A 16,965-nucleotide genomic window follows, 5' to 3' on the forward strand; every position below is an offset into this window, starting at 1 on the left:
AGCACACACTCTTGTCAGCGAGGAGGAAATGTTATTTCCAATCTGCACAGACTGTGGCTCCTGGGGAGGATGTCAAAGGTTCCATTTGCAGGGGGATAGGTTGGAACATCACAGAACAGAGACTGGCCCTCTGGGCCATCTAGTCTGTGTCAAACCATTGATCTGCTTAGTCCTGTTGACCTGCACTCGGAGCATAGCCCTCAATCTCCTTCCCATCCATGTACCTATCCAAATCGAACATTTCTATGTATTCTGTGGATAGACTAGGATGTATCCACTTCTGGAAAAGTGTGGCCTGATTAGGGACAGGTCAAGGTTTATGGATTTAATAATAGATTATAGATTTGACAAAATTCTATAAATGTGTAGTGGAGAGTATATTGACTGGCTGGGTATGGCACAGTCCATCACAGGTAAAATCCTCCCCAGCATTTAGCATATCAACACGGAGCGCAGCATCTATTATCAGGGACCCCCACCACCCAGGTGATGCTCTCTTCTTGCTGCTGCCATCAGGAAGAAGGTACAGGAGCCTCAGGACTCTCAACACTGGGTTCAGGAACAGTTACAACCCCTCAACCATCAGACTCCTGAACCAGAGGCGATAGCCACTCAACCACTTGCCTCATCACTGAACTGTTCCCACAACCCGTGGACTCCTTTCCAAGGACTCTTCGTATTGTGTCTATTTATTTATTATTATTTTTTATGTGTTTTCCCACTTCTGCAGTCTGTTTGAATGCTCAGATTAGAGTGGCCTTTCTCTGATTCTAACGTAGTTACTGTTTCGATTTACTGAGTGCGCCCGCAGGAAAATGAATCTCAGGGTGACGTGTATGTACTTCAATAATAAATTAACTTTGAACTTTAGAGGAGGTGATGAAGAGGAGTGATGAGAATGGGGCAATGGATGTTAACGATGTAGACCTTAAGGCACTTTGCAAAAGTTTTCCATGGTTAGCTGATCCGGGACGTAAAGATGCAGGAGGTGAATGGTAACGGTAGTTTGGTTTCAGAATTGGCTAGCCCATGGAAAGTGAGTTTAGTGCTATTCCGGCTGGAGGTCTGTGACCAGTGGTGTTCGACAGGGATCAGCGCTGGTCATCAGTTGCTGAGATGCACATAAATGGCCTGGGTGAAAATGTGGATTGGCCTGATAATTAAATTGTCTGCCGTATCTGTCAGAATCTTTATTGCAGAAAAGAAATGTTGCATAGCAGAGAGCGTACATTTTAAAGTGAGAGAGGGAACTGCACAGGACAAGTTTATTTCTGTATGCAGCGGAGGGTGCTGGACTCTGTCTGCCAGGGCTGGTGCAGGAAGTGGATGCAAGGTTGTTAGATGGAAGGCATTTTTAGTTCAGTTTGGCATCATGTTTAACACAAATACTTTTGCCCAAAGGTCCTTTTCCTGTGATTAGACTGGCTGTGATCCAGTGGCCAGTGGAGCTGATGAAGGGATTTGTGTTGACCTGTTTCAGATGCCGTCCGTGAGGTTCAGAAATACAATGTTCCAGACAAGGTGGACCTCAAGCACCTGCCCACGGCGGAGGACCACATCCACATGAAGCTGTTCCGTGCACAGAGGAACCTCTACATCGCCGGCTTTTCCCTCCTCCTGTGGTTGTGAGTACCTGTGCCAGTTTCTTCCCCTAGTCCGCGGTTTTGAGGGATAACGGTCTCACTGGGGGCGACGGCAGGTGCTTGTGCTGGCAGACAAGGCAGTCCGGAAATGTGTGATGGGGTTGTGTTTCACTCTGTGTCTAACCCCAGGAGTGTGCGAGGGAGCTTCTGTCTCTGTGTGTGGTTGACCTCTGAAGGGCCTGTATTGTGCTGTAAGTTTTCAGTTCCCTACCCCAGCAGTACCGATCATTCCCACAAGTGGGCAGCAGTGCTCCACTGTTGGGCTGTGGAGGAGGCAGGATATCCCGAGCTGTCCTCTGAAGGAAGGGCTGCCACTGGTTAACGAGGAGTGATTGGGTCCAATGAGAACGCCCTCTTCCCCCCTCTCTTCCCCCCCCCCCCCCATTGTAGGGCTAGCTTCCTCCGCAGTGTGGTCAAGCCTCTGGTGACTGGTGACATTGGTCCCGTGAGTCAGAGTCACGATAAGTGCAATCTCACAGCCCCAGGGACCACATACCATTCCCACCTCTGCCGCTGCGTCTGTCTGACTGTGTGGAGTTTGCACGCTCTTCCTCCCCCTCACCCCGATGACGTGCGGGGTGGGTGGGTTCTCTACTTCCGTTGTGCCAATTAAGTCGGCTCGAAGGCACTCAGCTCAATAGAAGTGATCAAATATTCCTGTTTCAGCCTGCTGCAGCTGAGAAGCACAACCGTATCTACGGTCGATACTTTTTAATATGATTAAGCCGTCTATTGCTGCTTAAATCCGATGGAAATACATCAGACTTTGGCCGGTGGACTGTCTATTTGAGACGGTGGTGGAAATAAGGTCATCGCGGTGGGCTAATTGTCTGTTTTTTTAAAAAAAAGATTTTCAACTGTCAATACCAAAACAGTCTCTGGTAAGTAGAACTGAAGATCTCTGAGCTAGGGTACAGTATCGGGCAGACATTAGGACTGCTCGGTATTTTGCTTCATGGAATCTTGTTTCACCCCTTCCATTCCGAACACAGTGATTCGGATTGGCGGGCTCACAATACACCACCCACACAGGACTACTGAGTCTTTCAAAGCCTGTACCTCGTGGTGGTGCTGTCCCAATCCCGCTCACCAGATCAGGAACATCTCACCAGTTTGCTTGCCATGGGGGATCTCGGCAATCATTTTCACAGCAATAGACAATAGGTGCAGGAGTAGGCTGTTCGGCCCTTTGAGCCAGCACCGCCATTCAATGTGATCATAGCTGATCATCCACAATCAGCCTTCTCCCCATATCCCTTGACTCCGCTATCTTTAAGAGCTCTATCTAACTCTTTCTTGAAAGCATCCGGAGAATTGGCCTCCATTGCCTTCTGAGGCAGAGCGTTCCATAGATCCACAACTCTCTGGGTGAAAAAGTTTTTCCTCAACTCTGTTCTAAATGGCCTGGCCCTTATTCTTAAACTGTGGCCTCTGGTTCTGGACTCTCCCAACATCAGGAACATGTTTCCTGCCTCTAGCGTGTCCAATCCCTTAATAATCTTGTATGTTTCAATCAGATCCCCTCCCATCCTTCTAAATTCCAGTGTATACAAGCCCAGTTGCTCCAATCTTTCAACATATGACAGTCCCGCCATCCCGGGAATCAACCTCGCGAACTTAAGCTGCACTCCCTCAATAGCAAGAATGTCCTTCCTCAAATTTGGAGACCAAAACTGAACACAATACTCCAGGTGTGGTCTCACCAGAGCCCTCTACAACTGCAGAAGGACCCCTTTGCTCCTATTCTCAACTCCCCTTGTTATGAAGGCCAATATGCCATTAGCTTTCTTCACTGCCTGTTGTACCTGCATGCTTACTTTCAGTGACCGATGAACAAGGACACCTAGATCTCGTTGTACTTTCTCTTTTCCTAACGACACCATTCAGATAGTAATCTGCCTTCCTGTTCTTGCCACCAAAGTGGATAACCTCACAGTTATCCACATTAAACTGCATCTGCCATGCATCTGCCCACTCACCCAACCTGTCCGAGTCACCCTGCATTCTCCTAACATTCTCTTCATATTTCACACTGCCACCCAGCTTTGTGTCATCTGCAAATTTGCTAATGTTACTTTTAATCCTTTCATCCAAATCATTAAGGACTTGGACCGATCCTGTTACTAGCAGTGTCCATCCCACCACAGGCTAATGTCAAACAGGCTCTAGAGCGATGTGATCAACTGGTATGAAACAGCACATCCTGATGCCTTCTCCATCATCATGGGGGATTTAAAGCAGCACAGCTTGAAAAAGTCACTAAATAATTATCAGATCACCATGCTGGAGCACTGTTCCGTCACCATCAAGAGGGCTTATTGTGCTATTCCACACCCACACTTCAGAGAGTCTGATCACCTGCACAGGCAGAGACTGAAGACCGAGGCCCAAGAGGGTATAGACAAAGGGAAACACAGGACTGCTTTGAATCCGTGGACTGGACTGTATTCAGGGATTCATTTTCGAATTTGTATGGGAATGCTGCGATTGTTAGCAACTTCATTAAAACCTGTGTGGATGAGTGTGTACCTATGAAAACCTGCTGTACATCGAAACCAAAATCCATGGATGAACCAGGAGGTTCATTGTCTGCTGAGGGTTAGATCTGTGGCAGTTAAGTCTGTACAAGAAAGCCAGTTATGTCTTGCGGAAGGCTGTTCCAAGAGTGAATAAACAATTCTGAGTGAGGTTGGAGTACGACAACTCTTGACAGGGCTCGCAGGACATTAATTCTACAAAGTGAAACCCGATAGCATGAATGGCCTCACTCCCAGATGAGCTCAATGCTTTTTATGCCCGCTTTAAAAGGGAGACTATAACGACAGCTGCGAAGATCCCTGCTGCACCCGGTGACCCTATGATCTCATTTTCAGAGGCCGACGTCGGGCTGTCTTTCAGGAGGCTGAGCCTCTGGAGTACCGGGTAAGGCTTTGAAAACTTGTATCAGTCAACTGGTGGGAGTATTCAAGGACATTTTCAACCTCTCATTGCCGCCTGCTTCAAAACAAACTAACGTTTATACCAGTGCCTAAGAAGAGTCATGTGAGCTGCCTGTTGTCCAGTGGTTCTCATCCACGGTGATGAAATTCTTTGAGAGGTTGGCCATGGCCAGAATCAACGCCTGTCTCAGGAAGGACCTGGACCCAGTGCAATTCGCTTATCGCAACAATAGGTCTGCAGTCGTTGTGATCTCAGTGGCTTTCCATGCAGCATTGGATCACCTGGACAGTACAAATACATACGTCAGGTTTCTATTCATTGACTATAGTTCAGTGTTTTACACCATCGTTCTTACAGTTCTGATTGAAAAGCTCTTGAAGCTGGGTCTCTGTACCTCCCTCTTCCTAACCGGAAGACCACAATCTGTGTGGATCGCTGATAACATCTCCACCTCACTGATGATCAACACTGCCGTACCTCAGGGGTGTGTGCTTAGCCCACTGCTCTACCCATGACTGTGGCGAGGTACAGCTCAAATGACACCTATGAATTTGCTGATGATGCAACCGTTGTTGGCAGAACTTCAGGTGGTGACCAAAGGGCGTACAGGAGGAAGATATACCAGTATCAGGTGAGCGGTGCTGCAACAACAACCTTGCACTCTGTCAGTAAGACGAAAGAGCTAAATGTGGACTTCAGCAAGGATAAGATGAGGGAACGTGAACCAGAGGGATCAGAAGTGGAGAGTGACTGATATCAGGTTCCTGGGTGTCACTATCTTGGAAGATCTAATCTGGGTGTCTCGATGCAGCTATAAAGAAGGCAAGATAGCGACTATTAGGAGATTTAGTTTATCACCTAAAACACTCAAAAACTTCTGTAGATGTACTGTGAAGAGCATTCTGACAGGCTGCATCACTGTCTGGTATGGAGCTGCTGCAAATTACTGAACTAATCTGCAGAATGTTGTAAGATTAGTCAGCTCCATCATGGGTACTAGCCTCTGTAGTATCCAAAACATCTTCAAGGAGCGGTACCTTAAGGCAGCGTCTATCATTAAGAGCCCCCATCACCCAGGACATGCCCTCTTCTCATTGTGTTGTTGCCATCCGGGTGGAGGTTCAGAAGCCTGAAGAGACACGCTCAGTGATTCGGGAACAGCTCCTTCCTCTCTGCCATCCGATTTCTGAATGGACATTGAACCCACGAACACTACCTCATTACTTTTTCCTCTTTTTGCACTTCTTGTTTAATTTAACATGTTTACTGTAATTCAATTTTTCTATTATCATGTATTGCGTTGTACTGTTGCCGCAAATTTCACGACATATGCCAGTGATATTACATCTGATTCTGATTCTAATGGCCTCCCAGTGTATGGGCGGGGGGTAGAATCGGTGGGAAGACTAGCTTTTTGGCCGGAGACATGTGAGGCTGCAGACGTTGGAACAAGAGGTTAGAGGGAACTCGGGCCAGGCAGCATCTCACAGCCTTGCTGCATGGAAATAGACCCTTCAGCCCGACTAGCACCTGCCATCTGTGTTGCCCAGTGAGCTCATCCCATCTGTGCATCTTTAGTCCATTGCCCTCTAAACCTCTTCTGTCCGTATACGTGGGAGGCTGGAGATGCGTCCCTACTAAAGGAGGTGTCCCTCCGCTAGCCTGTAGGCCACTCTTGGGCAAGGTGTCGCTCCTGCTTAGCCCTCCCCTGATCATGGGCACGTGAAGCCGCGGGAGCAGGCGGTGCACGGTCACAGGAGGAGCCGGTGCAGATCACAAGTCCTGACAGCGGGAGCAGGCGGTGCAGATCACAAGTCCTGACAGCGGGAGCAGGCGGTGCATGGTCACAGGAGGAGCCGGTGCAGATCACAAGTCCTGACAGCGGGAGCAGGCGGTGCATGGTCACAGGAGGAGCCGGTGCAGATCACAAGTCCTGACAGCGGGAGCAGGCGGTACATGGTCACAGGAGGAGCCGGTGCAGATCACAAGTCCTGACAGCGGGAGCAGGCGGTGCATGGTCACAGGAGGAGCCGGTGCAGATCACAAGTCCTGACAGCGGGAGCAGGCGGTGCATGGTCGTAGGAGGAGCCGGTGCAGATCACGAGTCCTGACAGCAGACAGTCTCCGAAGAGTATTGATCATGGCGGGGGTCACCCGTCTTGTAAAGACACTGCCCAGGAGAAGGCAATGGCAAACCACTTCTGTAGAAAAATTTGCCAAGAACAATGACGATCGTGGAAAGACTATGATCACCCACGTCACTCGACCAGTAACATATCGGACGAATGATCCACATGGCTTTTTAAATATTAATATGCCCATCTCGACCACCATCCTTCCAAACACATTCTACTCTGAGTGGAAGAAACTGCCTCAATGTACCTTTTAAATCTCTCCCCTCTGATCTGAACCACTACTCCCTTTTTTTTTTTAAATCACCCCCTCCCTGAGAAAAAGACGTGCTTACACCCTTATGCAGGTATGTGAACTGTCAAAGGTTTGGAGGAACACTACAGCCCAATACAGGCCCTTCAGCCCACAATGTTGTACTGGCCTTTTAAACAACTCTGCGATCACTCTCACCCTTCCCATGGGCCTATTGGACTACATGCCGTAGGAGCAGAATTAGGCCATTAGTTCCACTGAGGCTGTGCCACCATTCCATCATGGCTGATTTATTCTCCTCAACCTCGGTCTCCTGCCTTTCCCCTGTAACCTTGATGTCTTATCAACCTCCACTTTAAATGTACCCAATGGCTTGGCCTCCTCAGCTGTCCATGTCAATGAATTCCACAGATTCACCACCCTGTGGCTAAAGAAATTCCTCCTCATCTCTGTTCTGCATGGACATCCCTCTAATCTGAGTTGTGTCCTCTGGTCTCGGCTCCCCCACTATCGGAAGCATCCACTCTATCTTGGCCTTTCAACATTGGATAGGTTTCAGTGAGATCCTTCCCATTCTTCTACAGGCCCAGAGCCCTCCATTGTTTCTCATGTCCTTTCTCGTACGAATCCTTTTGTTTCTGAGAATGTTCCTGTGAGCCTCATCTAGACACTCGTGCCAGAACATTCTTTCCCAAAACTGTAGACTGACCAGTGCCTTATAAAGCCTCAGTGTTACAAACTTTTATATTCTACTCCTTAATATACTCAGTCCCTAATGTATGTGTCTGCCTCTGCCAGAGTGGTCCACACAATGACCACCCACCACTTTCTGTGTACTTCTGATATCTCCTCGATACTTTCCTCCTTCGTATTGGCCATTTCCACCCTGGGGAAAACCCGTCTGGCTGTCCACTCGATCTCTGCCTCTTGTCTTGTACACCTCTGCCGAGGAGAGGAAGCCCTCGCTCACACAACCTATCCTCGTGTAAATCCAGATGAAGGGTTGCTGAGTCCTCCAGGGATTGTGGCTTGTTGGATTGCTCCCCACAGCATAAACCGGATGGGCCAAAAGGCCTGCCTTTGACTGGTGAGGAATGCAGTTTCTCCCTCTTTCCCCCACAGCGTCCTGAGGCGACTGGTCACCCTGCTCTCCCAGCAGGCCACGCTCCTGGCCACCAACGAGGCCTTCAAGAAGCAGGCGGAGAGCGCCACCGACGCGGCCAAGAAGTACATGGAAGAGAACGATGGACTGCAGAAGGTGAGTGTCGTGTCTCATCCCCCACCCCCTGCCTCCCAGACCATTGTCACCCCCACCAAATCCCACCACCTCCCAGACTGCCGCGTCCCGTTCTGGTCTCGTTACTTAAGGTAGTCATAGAGGACTACAGCACAGAAACTGGCGCTTCAGCCCATCCTTAAACCATTTAAACTGCCTCAGTGTTACAAACTTTTATATTCTACTCCTTAATATACCCAGTCCCTAATGTATGTGTCTGCCTCTGCCAGAGTGGTCCACACAATGACCACCCACCACTCTCTGTGTACTTCTGATATCTCCTCGATACTTTCCTCCTTCGTATTGGCCGTTTCCACCCTGGGGAAAACCTCTCTGGCTGCACCAGAAGGCTGGCTTCCAGTCCCACCTCCTTTCGGGCCCAAAAATAGAGCCTCCACCAGCACTGGCCCAGACCAGCACCGGGACCATAACCCTCCATACCCCTCCCATCCACGTACCTATCCAAACTTCTCTTAAATGTTGAAATCGAGCTCGCATGCACCACTCGTGCTGGCAGCTTGTTCCACACTCATGATGCTGAGTGAAGAAGTTTCCCCTCATGTTCCCCTTAAACTTCTCACCTTTCACCAATGACCTCTGGTTGTCGTCTCACTCAGCCTCAGTGGGAAAAGCCTGCTTGCATTTACCCTATCTATCATAATTTCGTATAATCTCTTCGCAGTATTCTACTTTCTAAAGAATACAGTCGTAACCTATTCAGTCTTTCCTTATAACTCGGGTCCTCCAGACCCAGCAACAACCTTGTAAACTTCCTCTGCACTCTTTCAAATCTTTCTGACTTTGATACAGAGGACTTTCACCGGGTTGACTCTGAAGACGAGATGGTGAACCGCCTGGGACTGTACTTGACTGGAATCAGAAGAATGAGAGGGGATTTTGGAGAAACATTTAAAATCATGTAAGGGATAGATAGATAGAGACAGGAAAGTTGTTTCCAGTGGTGGGTGGGACTAAAACTAGGGGACATAGCCTCAAGATTGGGGGGAGTAGAATTAGGACAGAGATAGGAGGAACTGCTTTTCTCAGAGTAGTGACCCTGTGAAAATCTCTGCCTCGGGAAGCAGTAAAGGTGACCTCATTGTTCAGAATCGGAATTGGGTTTCCTGTCACTAATGTTGTCGTGAGAATCTGGGGAAAGTGAGTCCACGGCCAGAGCAGTCATGATCTTACTGGGTGGTGGAGCAGTCTTGAGAGCTGAGGTAGAACATCAGACAGTAGAGAGCAGTGCGCTAACCTTTTAACCTACTCTAAAATCATTCAACCTTCCCCTCCACCTTTCCATCATCCAACAGCTTAAATGTCTCCAAAGTATCTGCCAGAAATAGTTGACTGCTGTTGCTAGCTCTGACGTAAGTGAGATCTGGGCTCCCCAGGGTGAAGTTAAGAGACATTTTCTCTTGAGGGCCAGGGAGATTCAGAACACCGGACCGCTGGTGGCAGCTGATGATCACGGGGTTGGCGAGGGGTCTGGGCCAGTGCTGGTGGAGGCTCTATTTTTGGGCCCGAAAGGAGGTGGGACTGGAAACCAGCCTTCTGTTGGAGGCTGGGTTTGGTGGGGTGTGAGGAGGAGGAGGAGGAAGTGCTGAGTAGGGTGTGGGTCCAGGCCCGGGCTGGGTTTGGTGGGGGGTGAGGAGGTAGTGCTGGGTTGGGTGTGGGTCCAGGCCCGGGCTGGGTTTGCTGGTGAGGGGGGAATGCTGGGTTGGGTGTGGGTCCAGGCCCGGGCTGGGTTTGGTGGGGGGTGAGGAGGTAGTGCTGGGTTGGGTGTGGGTCCAGGCCCAGGCTGGGTTTGGTGGGGGTGAGGAGGAGGGAGTGCTGGGTTGGGTGTGGGTCCAGGCCCGGGCTGGGTTTGGTGGTGAGGAGGGAGTGCTGGGTTGGGTGTGGGTCCAGGCCCGGGCTGGGTTTGGTGGTGAGGGGGTGAGGAGGAAGGAGTGCTGGGTTGGGTGTGGGTCCAGGCCCGGGCTGGGTTTGGTGGTGAGGGGGGAATGCTGGGTTGGGTGTGGGTCCGGGCCCGGGCTGGGTTTGGTGGTGAGGGGGTGAGGAGGAAGGAGTGCTGGGTTGGGTGTGGGTCCAGGCCCGGGCTGGATTTGGTGGTGAGGAGGTAGTGCTGGGTTGGGTGTGGGTCCGGGCCCAGGCTGGGTTTGGTGGTGAGGGGTGAGGAGGAGGGAGTGCTGGGTTTGGTGTGGGTCTAGCCCTGGGCTGGGTTTGGTGGTGAGGGGTGAGGAGGAGGGAGTGCTGGGTTGGGTGTGGGTCCAGGCCTGGGCTGGGTTTGGTGGGGGGTGAGGAGGAGGGAGTGCTGGGTTGGGTGTGGGTCCAGGCCCGGGCTGGGTTTGGTGGGGTTGAGGAGGAGGGAGTGCTGGGTTGGGTGTGGGTCCAGGCCCGGGCTGGGTTTGGTGGTGAGGGGGGAGTGCTGGGTTGGATGTGGGTCTAGGCCCGGGCTGGGTTTGGTGGTGAGGGGGTGAGGAGGAAAGAGTGCTGGGTTGGGTGTGTGTCCAGGCCCGGGCTGGGTTTAGTGGTGAGGAGGTAGTGCTGGGTTGGGTGTGGGTCCAGGCCTGGGCTGGGTTTGGTGGGGGGTGAGGAGGAGGGAGTGCTGGGTTGGGTGTGGGTCCAGGCCCGGGCTGGGTTTGGTGGGGGGTGAGGAGGGAGTGCTGGGTTAGGTGTGGGTCCAGGCCCGGGCTGGGTTTAGTGGTGAGGAGGTAGTGCTGGGTTGGGTGTGGGTCCAGGCCCGGGCTGGGTTTAGTGGTGAGGAGGTAGTGCTGGGTTGGGTGTGTGTCCAGGCCCGGGCTAGGTTTGGTGGTGAGGGGGTGAGGAGGAGGGAGTGCTGGGTTGGGTGTGGGTCCAGGCCCGGGCTGGGTTTGGTGGGGGGTGAGGAGGGAGTGCTGGGTTAGGTGTGGGTCCAGGCCCGGGCTGGGTTTAGTGGTGAGGAGGTAGTGCTGGGTTGGGTGTGGGTCCAGGCCCGGGCTGGGTTTAGTGGTGAGGAGGTAGTGCTGGGTTGGGTGTGTGTCCAGGCCCGGGCTAGGTTTGGTGGTGAGGGGGTGAGGAGGAGGGAGTGCTGGGTTGGGTGTGGGTCCAGGCCTGGGCTGGGTTTGGTGGGGGGTGAGGAGGGAGTGCTGGGTTGGGTGTGGGTCCAGGCCCGGGCTGGGTTTGGTGGGTGGTGTGGGGGAGTGCTGGGTTGGGTGTGGGTCCAGGCCCGGGCTGGGTTTGGTGGGGGGTGAGGAGGGAGTGCTGGGTTAGGTGTGGGTCCAGGCCCGGGCTGGGTTTAGTGGTGAGGAGGTAGTGCTGGGTTGGGTGTGGGTCCAGGCCCGGGCTAGGTTTGCTGGTGAGGGGGGAGTGCTGGGTTGGGGGTGGGTCCAGGCCCGGGCTAGGTTTGCTGGTGAGGGGGGAGTGCTGGGTTGGGTGTAGGTCCAGGCCCGGGCTAGGTTTGCTGGTGAGGGGGGAGTGCTGGGTTGGGGGTGGGTCCAGGCCTGGGCTGGGTTTGCTGGTGAGGGGGGAGTGCTGGGTTGGGGGTGGGTTCAGGCCCGGGCTGGGTTTGCTGGTGAGGGGGGAGTGCTGGGTTGGGGGTGGGTCCAGGCCCGGGCTAGGTTTGCTGGTGAGGGGGGAGTGCTGGGTTGGGGGTGGGTCCAGGCCCGGGCTAGGTTTGCTGGTGAGGGGGGAGTGCTGGGTTGGGGGTGTGTCCAGGCCCGGGCTAGGTTTGCTGGTGAGGGGGGAGTGCTGGGTTGGGTGTGGGTCCAGGCCCGGGCTAGGTTTGCTGGTGAGGGGGGAGTGCTGGGTTGGGTGTGGGTCCAGGCCCGGGCTAGGTTTGCTGGTGAGGGGGGGAGTGCTGGGTTGGGGGTGGGTCCAGGCCCGGGCTGGGTTTGCTGGTGAGGGGGGAGTGCTGGGTTGGGTGTGGGTCCAAGCCCGGGCTAGGTTTGCTGGTGAGGGGGGGAGTGCTGGGTTGGGTGTGGGTCCAGGCCCGGGCTGGGTTTGCTGGTGAGGGGGGAGTGCTGGGTTGGGTGTGGGTCCAGGCCCGGGCTAGGTTTGCTGGTGAGGGGGGAGTGCTGGGTTGGGTGTGGGTCCAGGCCCGGGCTAGGTTTGCTGGTGAGGGGGGAGTGCTGGGTTGGGGGTGGGTCCAGGCCCAGGCTGGGTTTGGTGATGGGGGGTGAAGGGGGAGTGCTGGGTTAGGTGTGGGTCCAAGCCCGGGCTGGGTTTGGTGGGGGGTGAGGGGGGAGTGCTGGGTTGGGTGTGGGTCCAGTCCCGGGCTGGGTTTGCTGGTGAGGGGGGAGTGATGGGTTGGGGGTGGGTCCAGGCCCGGGCTGGGTTTGTTGGTGAGGGGGGTGAGGAGGAGGGAGTGCTGGGTTGGGTGTGGGTCCAGGCCTGGGCTGGGTTTGCTGGTGAGGGGGGAGTGCTGGGTTGGGGGTGGGTCCAGGCCTGGGATGGGTTTGCTGGTGAGGGGGGGGTGCTGGGTTGGGGGTGGGTCCAGGCCCAGGCTGGGTTTGGTGATGGGGGGTGAAGGGGGAGTGCTGGGTTGGGTGTGGGTCCAGGCCCAGGCTGGGTTTGGTGGGGGGTGAGGAGGTAGTGCTGGGTTGGGTGTGGGTCCAGGCCCGGGCTGGGTTTGCTGGTGAGGGGGGGAGTGCTGGGTTGGGGGTGGGTCCAGGCCCAGGCTGGGTTTGCTGGTGAGGGGGAGTGCTGGGTTGGGTGTGGGTCCAGGCCCGGGCTTGGTTTGGTGGTGAGGGTGGAGTGCTGGGTTGGGTGTGGGTCCAGGCCTGGGCTGGGTTAGGTGGTGAGGGGGGAGTGCTGGGTTGGGTGTGGGTCCAGGCCCGGGCTGGGTTTGGTCGTGAGGGGGGAGTGCTGGGTTGGGTGTGGGTCCAGGCCTGGGCTGGGTTTGGTGGGGGGTGAGGAGGAAGGAGTGGTGGGTTGGGTGTGGGTCCAGGCCCGGGCTGGGTTTGGTGGTGAGGAGGGAGTGCTTGGTTGGATGTGGGTCTAGGCCCGGGCTGGGTTTGGTGGTGAGGGGGGTGAGGAGGAAGGAGTGCTGGGTTGGGTGTGGGTCCAGGCCCGGGCTGGGTTTGGTGGTGAGGGTGGAGTGCTGGGTTGGATGTGGGTCTAGCCCCGGGCTGGGTTTGGGGGTGAGGGGGTGAGGAGGAGGGAGTGGGGTTGGGTGTGGGTCCAGGCCCGGGCTGGGTTTGGTGGTGAGGAGGTAGTGCTGGGTTGGGTGTGGGTCCAGGCCCGGGCTCGGTTTGGTGGTGAGGGGGGAGTGCTGGGTTGGGTGCGGGTTCGGTGGTCGGTGTGAGGAGGAGGCTGGGGGTTTGAGCTGGTGCTAACGGTGTATCTGTTCCAGGCCCTGAAGGAGGCCGGTGTGGAGCCGGTGAGACGAGACGCCAGTAAGCTGGAGGAAGAGAACCAGAGCCTCCAGGCCAAGCTGAGCCAACTGAAGGAGGAGGCAGCAAAGGCCCAGAGAGGTTAGCAGATACCCCACCCCACCCTCAGTGCTCCTAGACCTCCAATCCACCTTCCCTCTGCCCTTCCTGTCCTCTCTTGGTCTGGCTGTTTACTCTTGTTGGGGAGGAAGGTGGGTCTAACGCTTGTTTCTTTGGGGGGGGGGGGGATGTGCACTGTGAGCCGCAGAGTCTGGTCTAGCTATTTTTTCTTAAGGGGTGGCTGGTGGCTCTTTCTAGAGAGTGGGGTCAGGATGTTCCTAGGCTGGGTCTGACAGTGTGGAGATGGTTTCTGGGTTTGTTCTGACAGTGTGGGGATGGTATGTGGTTTGTTCTGACAGTGTGGAGATGGTATGTGGTTTGTTCTGACAGTGTGGGAATGGTATGTGGGTTTGTTCTGACAGTGTGGAGATGGTATGTGGTTTGTTCTGACAGTGTGGAGATGGTATGTGGTTTGTTCTGACAGTATGGGGATGGTTTGTGGGTTTGTTCTGACAGTGTGGGGATGGTATGTGGTTTGTTCTGACAGTGTGGGGATGGTTGGTGGGTTTGTTCTGACAGTGTGGGGATGGTTGGTGGGTTTGTTCTGACAGTGTGGAGATGGTATGTGCTTTGTTCTGAGTGTGGGGATGGTTTGTGGGTTTGTTCTGAGTGTGGGGATGGTATGTGGTTTGTTCTGACAGTGTGGGGATGGTTTGTGGGTTTGTTCTGACAGTGTGGGGATGGTATCTGGGTTTGTTCTGACAGTGTGGAGATGGTATGTGGTTTGTTCTGACAGTGTGAGGATGTTATGTGGGTTTCTTCTGACAGTGTGGGGATGGTATGTGGTTTGTTCTGACAGTTTGGGGATGGTATGTGGTTTCTTCTGACAGTGTGGGGATGGTTTGTGGGTTTGTTCTGACAATGTGGGGATGGTTTGTGGGTTTGTTCTGACAGTGTGGAGATGGTATGTGGGTTTCTTCTGACAGTGTGGAGTTGGTATGTGGTTTGTTCTGACAGTGTGGGGATGGTATGTGGTTTGTTCTGACAGTGTGGGGATGGTTTGTGGGTTTGTTCTGACAGTGTGGGGATGGTTGGTGGGTTTGTTCTGACAGTGTGGAGATGGTTTGTGGGTTTGTTCTGACAGTGCGGTGATGGTTTGTGGGTTTGTTCTGACAGTGTGGGGATGGTATGTGGTTTCTTCTGACAGTGTGGGGATGGTTGATGGGTTTGTTCTGACAGTGTGGAGATGGTTTGTGGGTTTGTTCTGACAGTGCGGTGATGGTTTGTGGGTTTGTTCTGACAGTGTGGGGATGGTATGTGGTTTCTTCTGACAGTGAGGGGATGGATTGTGGGTTTGTTCTGACAGTGTGGAGATGGTATGTGGTTTGTTCTGACAGTGTGGGGATGGTTTGTGGGTTTGTTCTGACAATGTGGTGATGGTTTGTGGGTTTGTTCTGACAGTGTGGGGATGGTATGTGGTTTCTTCTGACAGTGTGGGGATGGTATGTGGTTTCTTCTGACAGTGAGGGGATGGTTTGTGGGTTTGTTCTGACAGTGTGGAGATGGTATGTGGTTTGTTCTGACAGTGTGAAGATGGTATGTGGTTTGTTCTGACAGTGTGGGGATGGTTTATGGGTTTGTTCTGACAGTGTGGAGATGGTTTGTGGGTTTGTTCTGAATGTGTGGAGATGGTATGTGGTTTGTTCTGACAGTGTGGGGATGGTATGTGGTTTGTTCTGACAGTGTGGGGATGGTTTGTGGGTTTGTTCTGACAGTGTGGGGATGGTTTGTGTGTTTATTCTGACAGTGTGGGGATGAATTCTGGGTTTGTTCTGACAGTGTGGAGATGGTTGGTGGGTTTGTTCTGACAGTGTGGGGATGGTTGGTGGTTTGTTCTGTCAGTGTGGGGATGGTTGGTGGGTTTGTTCTGACAGTGTGGGGATGGTTGGTGGGTTTGTTCTGACAGTGTGGGGATGGTTTGTGGTTTGTTCTGACAGTGTGGGGATGGTTTGTGGTTTGTTCTGACAGTGTGGAGATGGTTGGTGGATTTGTTCTGACAGTGTGGAGATGGTTGGTGGGTTTGTTCTGACAGTGTGGGTATGGTTTGTGGGTTTGTTCTGACAGTGTGGGGATGGTTGGTGGGTTTGTTCTGACTGTGGAGATGGTATGTGGTTTGTTCTGACAGTGTGGGGATGGTTTGTGGGTTTGTTCTGACAGTGTGGGGATGGTATGTGGTTTGTTCTGACAGTGTGGAGATGGTTGGTGGGTTTGTTCTGACAGTGTGGGGATGGTTTGTGGGTTTGTTCTGACAGTGGAGATGGTATGTGGGTTTGTTCTGACAGTGTGGAGATGGTTTGTGGGTTTGTTCTGAATGTGTGGAGATGGTTGGTGGGTTTGTTCTGACAGTGTGGAGATGGTATGTGGTTTGTTCTGACAGTGTGGGGATGGTTTGTGGGTTTGTTCTGAAAATGTGGGGATGGTTTGTGGGTTTGTTCTGACAGTGTGGGGATGGTATGTGGTTTCTTCTGACAGTGTGGGGATGGTATGTGGTTTCTTCTGACAGTGAGGGGATGGTTTGTGGGTTTGTTCTGATAGTGTGGAGATGGTATGTGGTTTGTTCTGACAGTGTGGGGATGGTTTGTGGGTTTGTTCTGACAATGTGGGGATGGTTTGTGGGTTTGTTCTGACAGTGTGGAGATGGTATGTGGGTTTCTTCTGACAGTGTGGAGATGGTATGTGGTTTGTTCTGACAGTGTGGGGATGGTATGTGGTTTGTTCTGACAGTGTGGGGATGGTTTGTGGGTTTGTTCTGACAGTGTGGGGATGGTTGGTGGGTTTGTTCTGACAGTGTGGAGATGGTTTGTGGGTTTGTTCTGACAGTGCGGTGATGGTTTGTGGGTTTGTTCTGACAGTGTGGGGATGGTATGTGGTTTCTTCTGACAGTGTGGGGATGGTTGATGGGTTTGTTCTGACAGTGTGGAGATGGTTTGTGGGTTTGTTCTGACAGTGCGGTGATGGTTTGTGGGTTTGTTCTGACAGTGTGGGGATGGTATGTGGTTTCTTCTGACAGTGAGGGGATGGTTTGTGGGTTTGTTCTGACAGTGTGGAGATGGTATGTGGTTTGTTCTGACAGTGTGGGGATGGTTTGTGGGTTTGTTCTGACAATGTGGTGATGGTTTGTGGGTTTGTTCTGACAGTGTGGGGATGGTATGTGGTTTCTTCTGACAGTGTGGGGATGGTATGTGGTTTCTTCTGACAGTGAGGGGATGGTTTGTGGGTTTGTTCTGACAGTGTGGAGATGGTATGTGGT

General features: G+C 53.1%; 1 protein-coding gene across 1 annotated transcript in view; it reads left to right on the top strand.

The window, feature by feature from the left end:
* Nucleotides 1-16,965, top strand: part of bcap31 (B cell receptor associated protein 31) — a 110,768-nt gene that overhangs the window by 24,809 nt on the left and 68,994 nt on the right. Inside the window, exons 4-6 of the mRNA XM_073028626.1 lie at nucleotides 1,481-1,625; nucleotides 8,091-8,226; nucleotides 13,577-13,697. Coding sequence (XP_072884727.1) covers nucleotides 1,481-1,625; nucleotides 8,091-8,226; nucleotides 13,577-13,697 — 402 coding nt within the window. The remainder of the gene's footprint in view (nucleotides 1-1,480; nucleotides 1,626-8,090; nucleotides 8,227-13,576; nucleotides 13,698-16,965) is intronic.

The sequence above is a fragment of the Hemitrygon akajei genome, chromosome 24, assembly GCF_048418815.1.
Source record: "Hemitrygon akajei chromosome 24, sHemAka1.3, whole genome shotgun sequence".
Lineage (NCBI taxonomy): Eukaryota > Metazoa > Chordata > Chondrichthyes > Myliobatiformes > Dasyatidae > Hemitrygon > Hemitrygon akajei.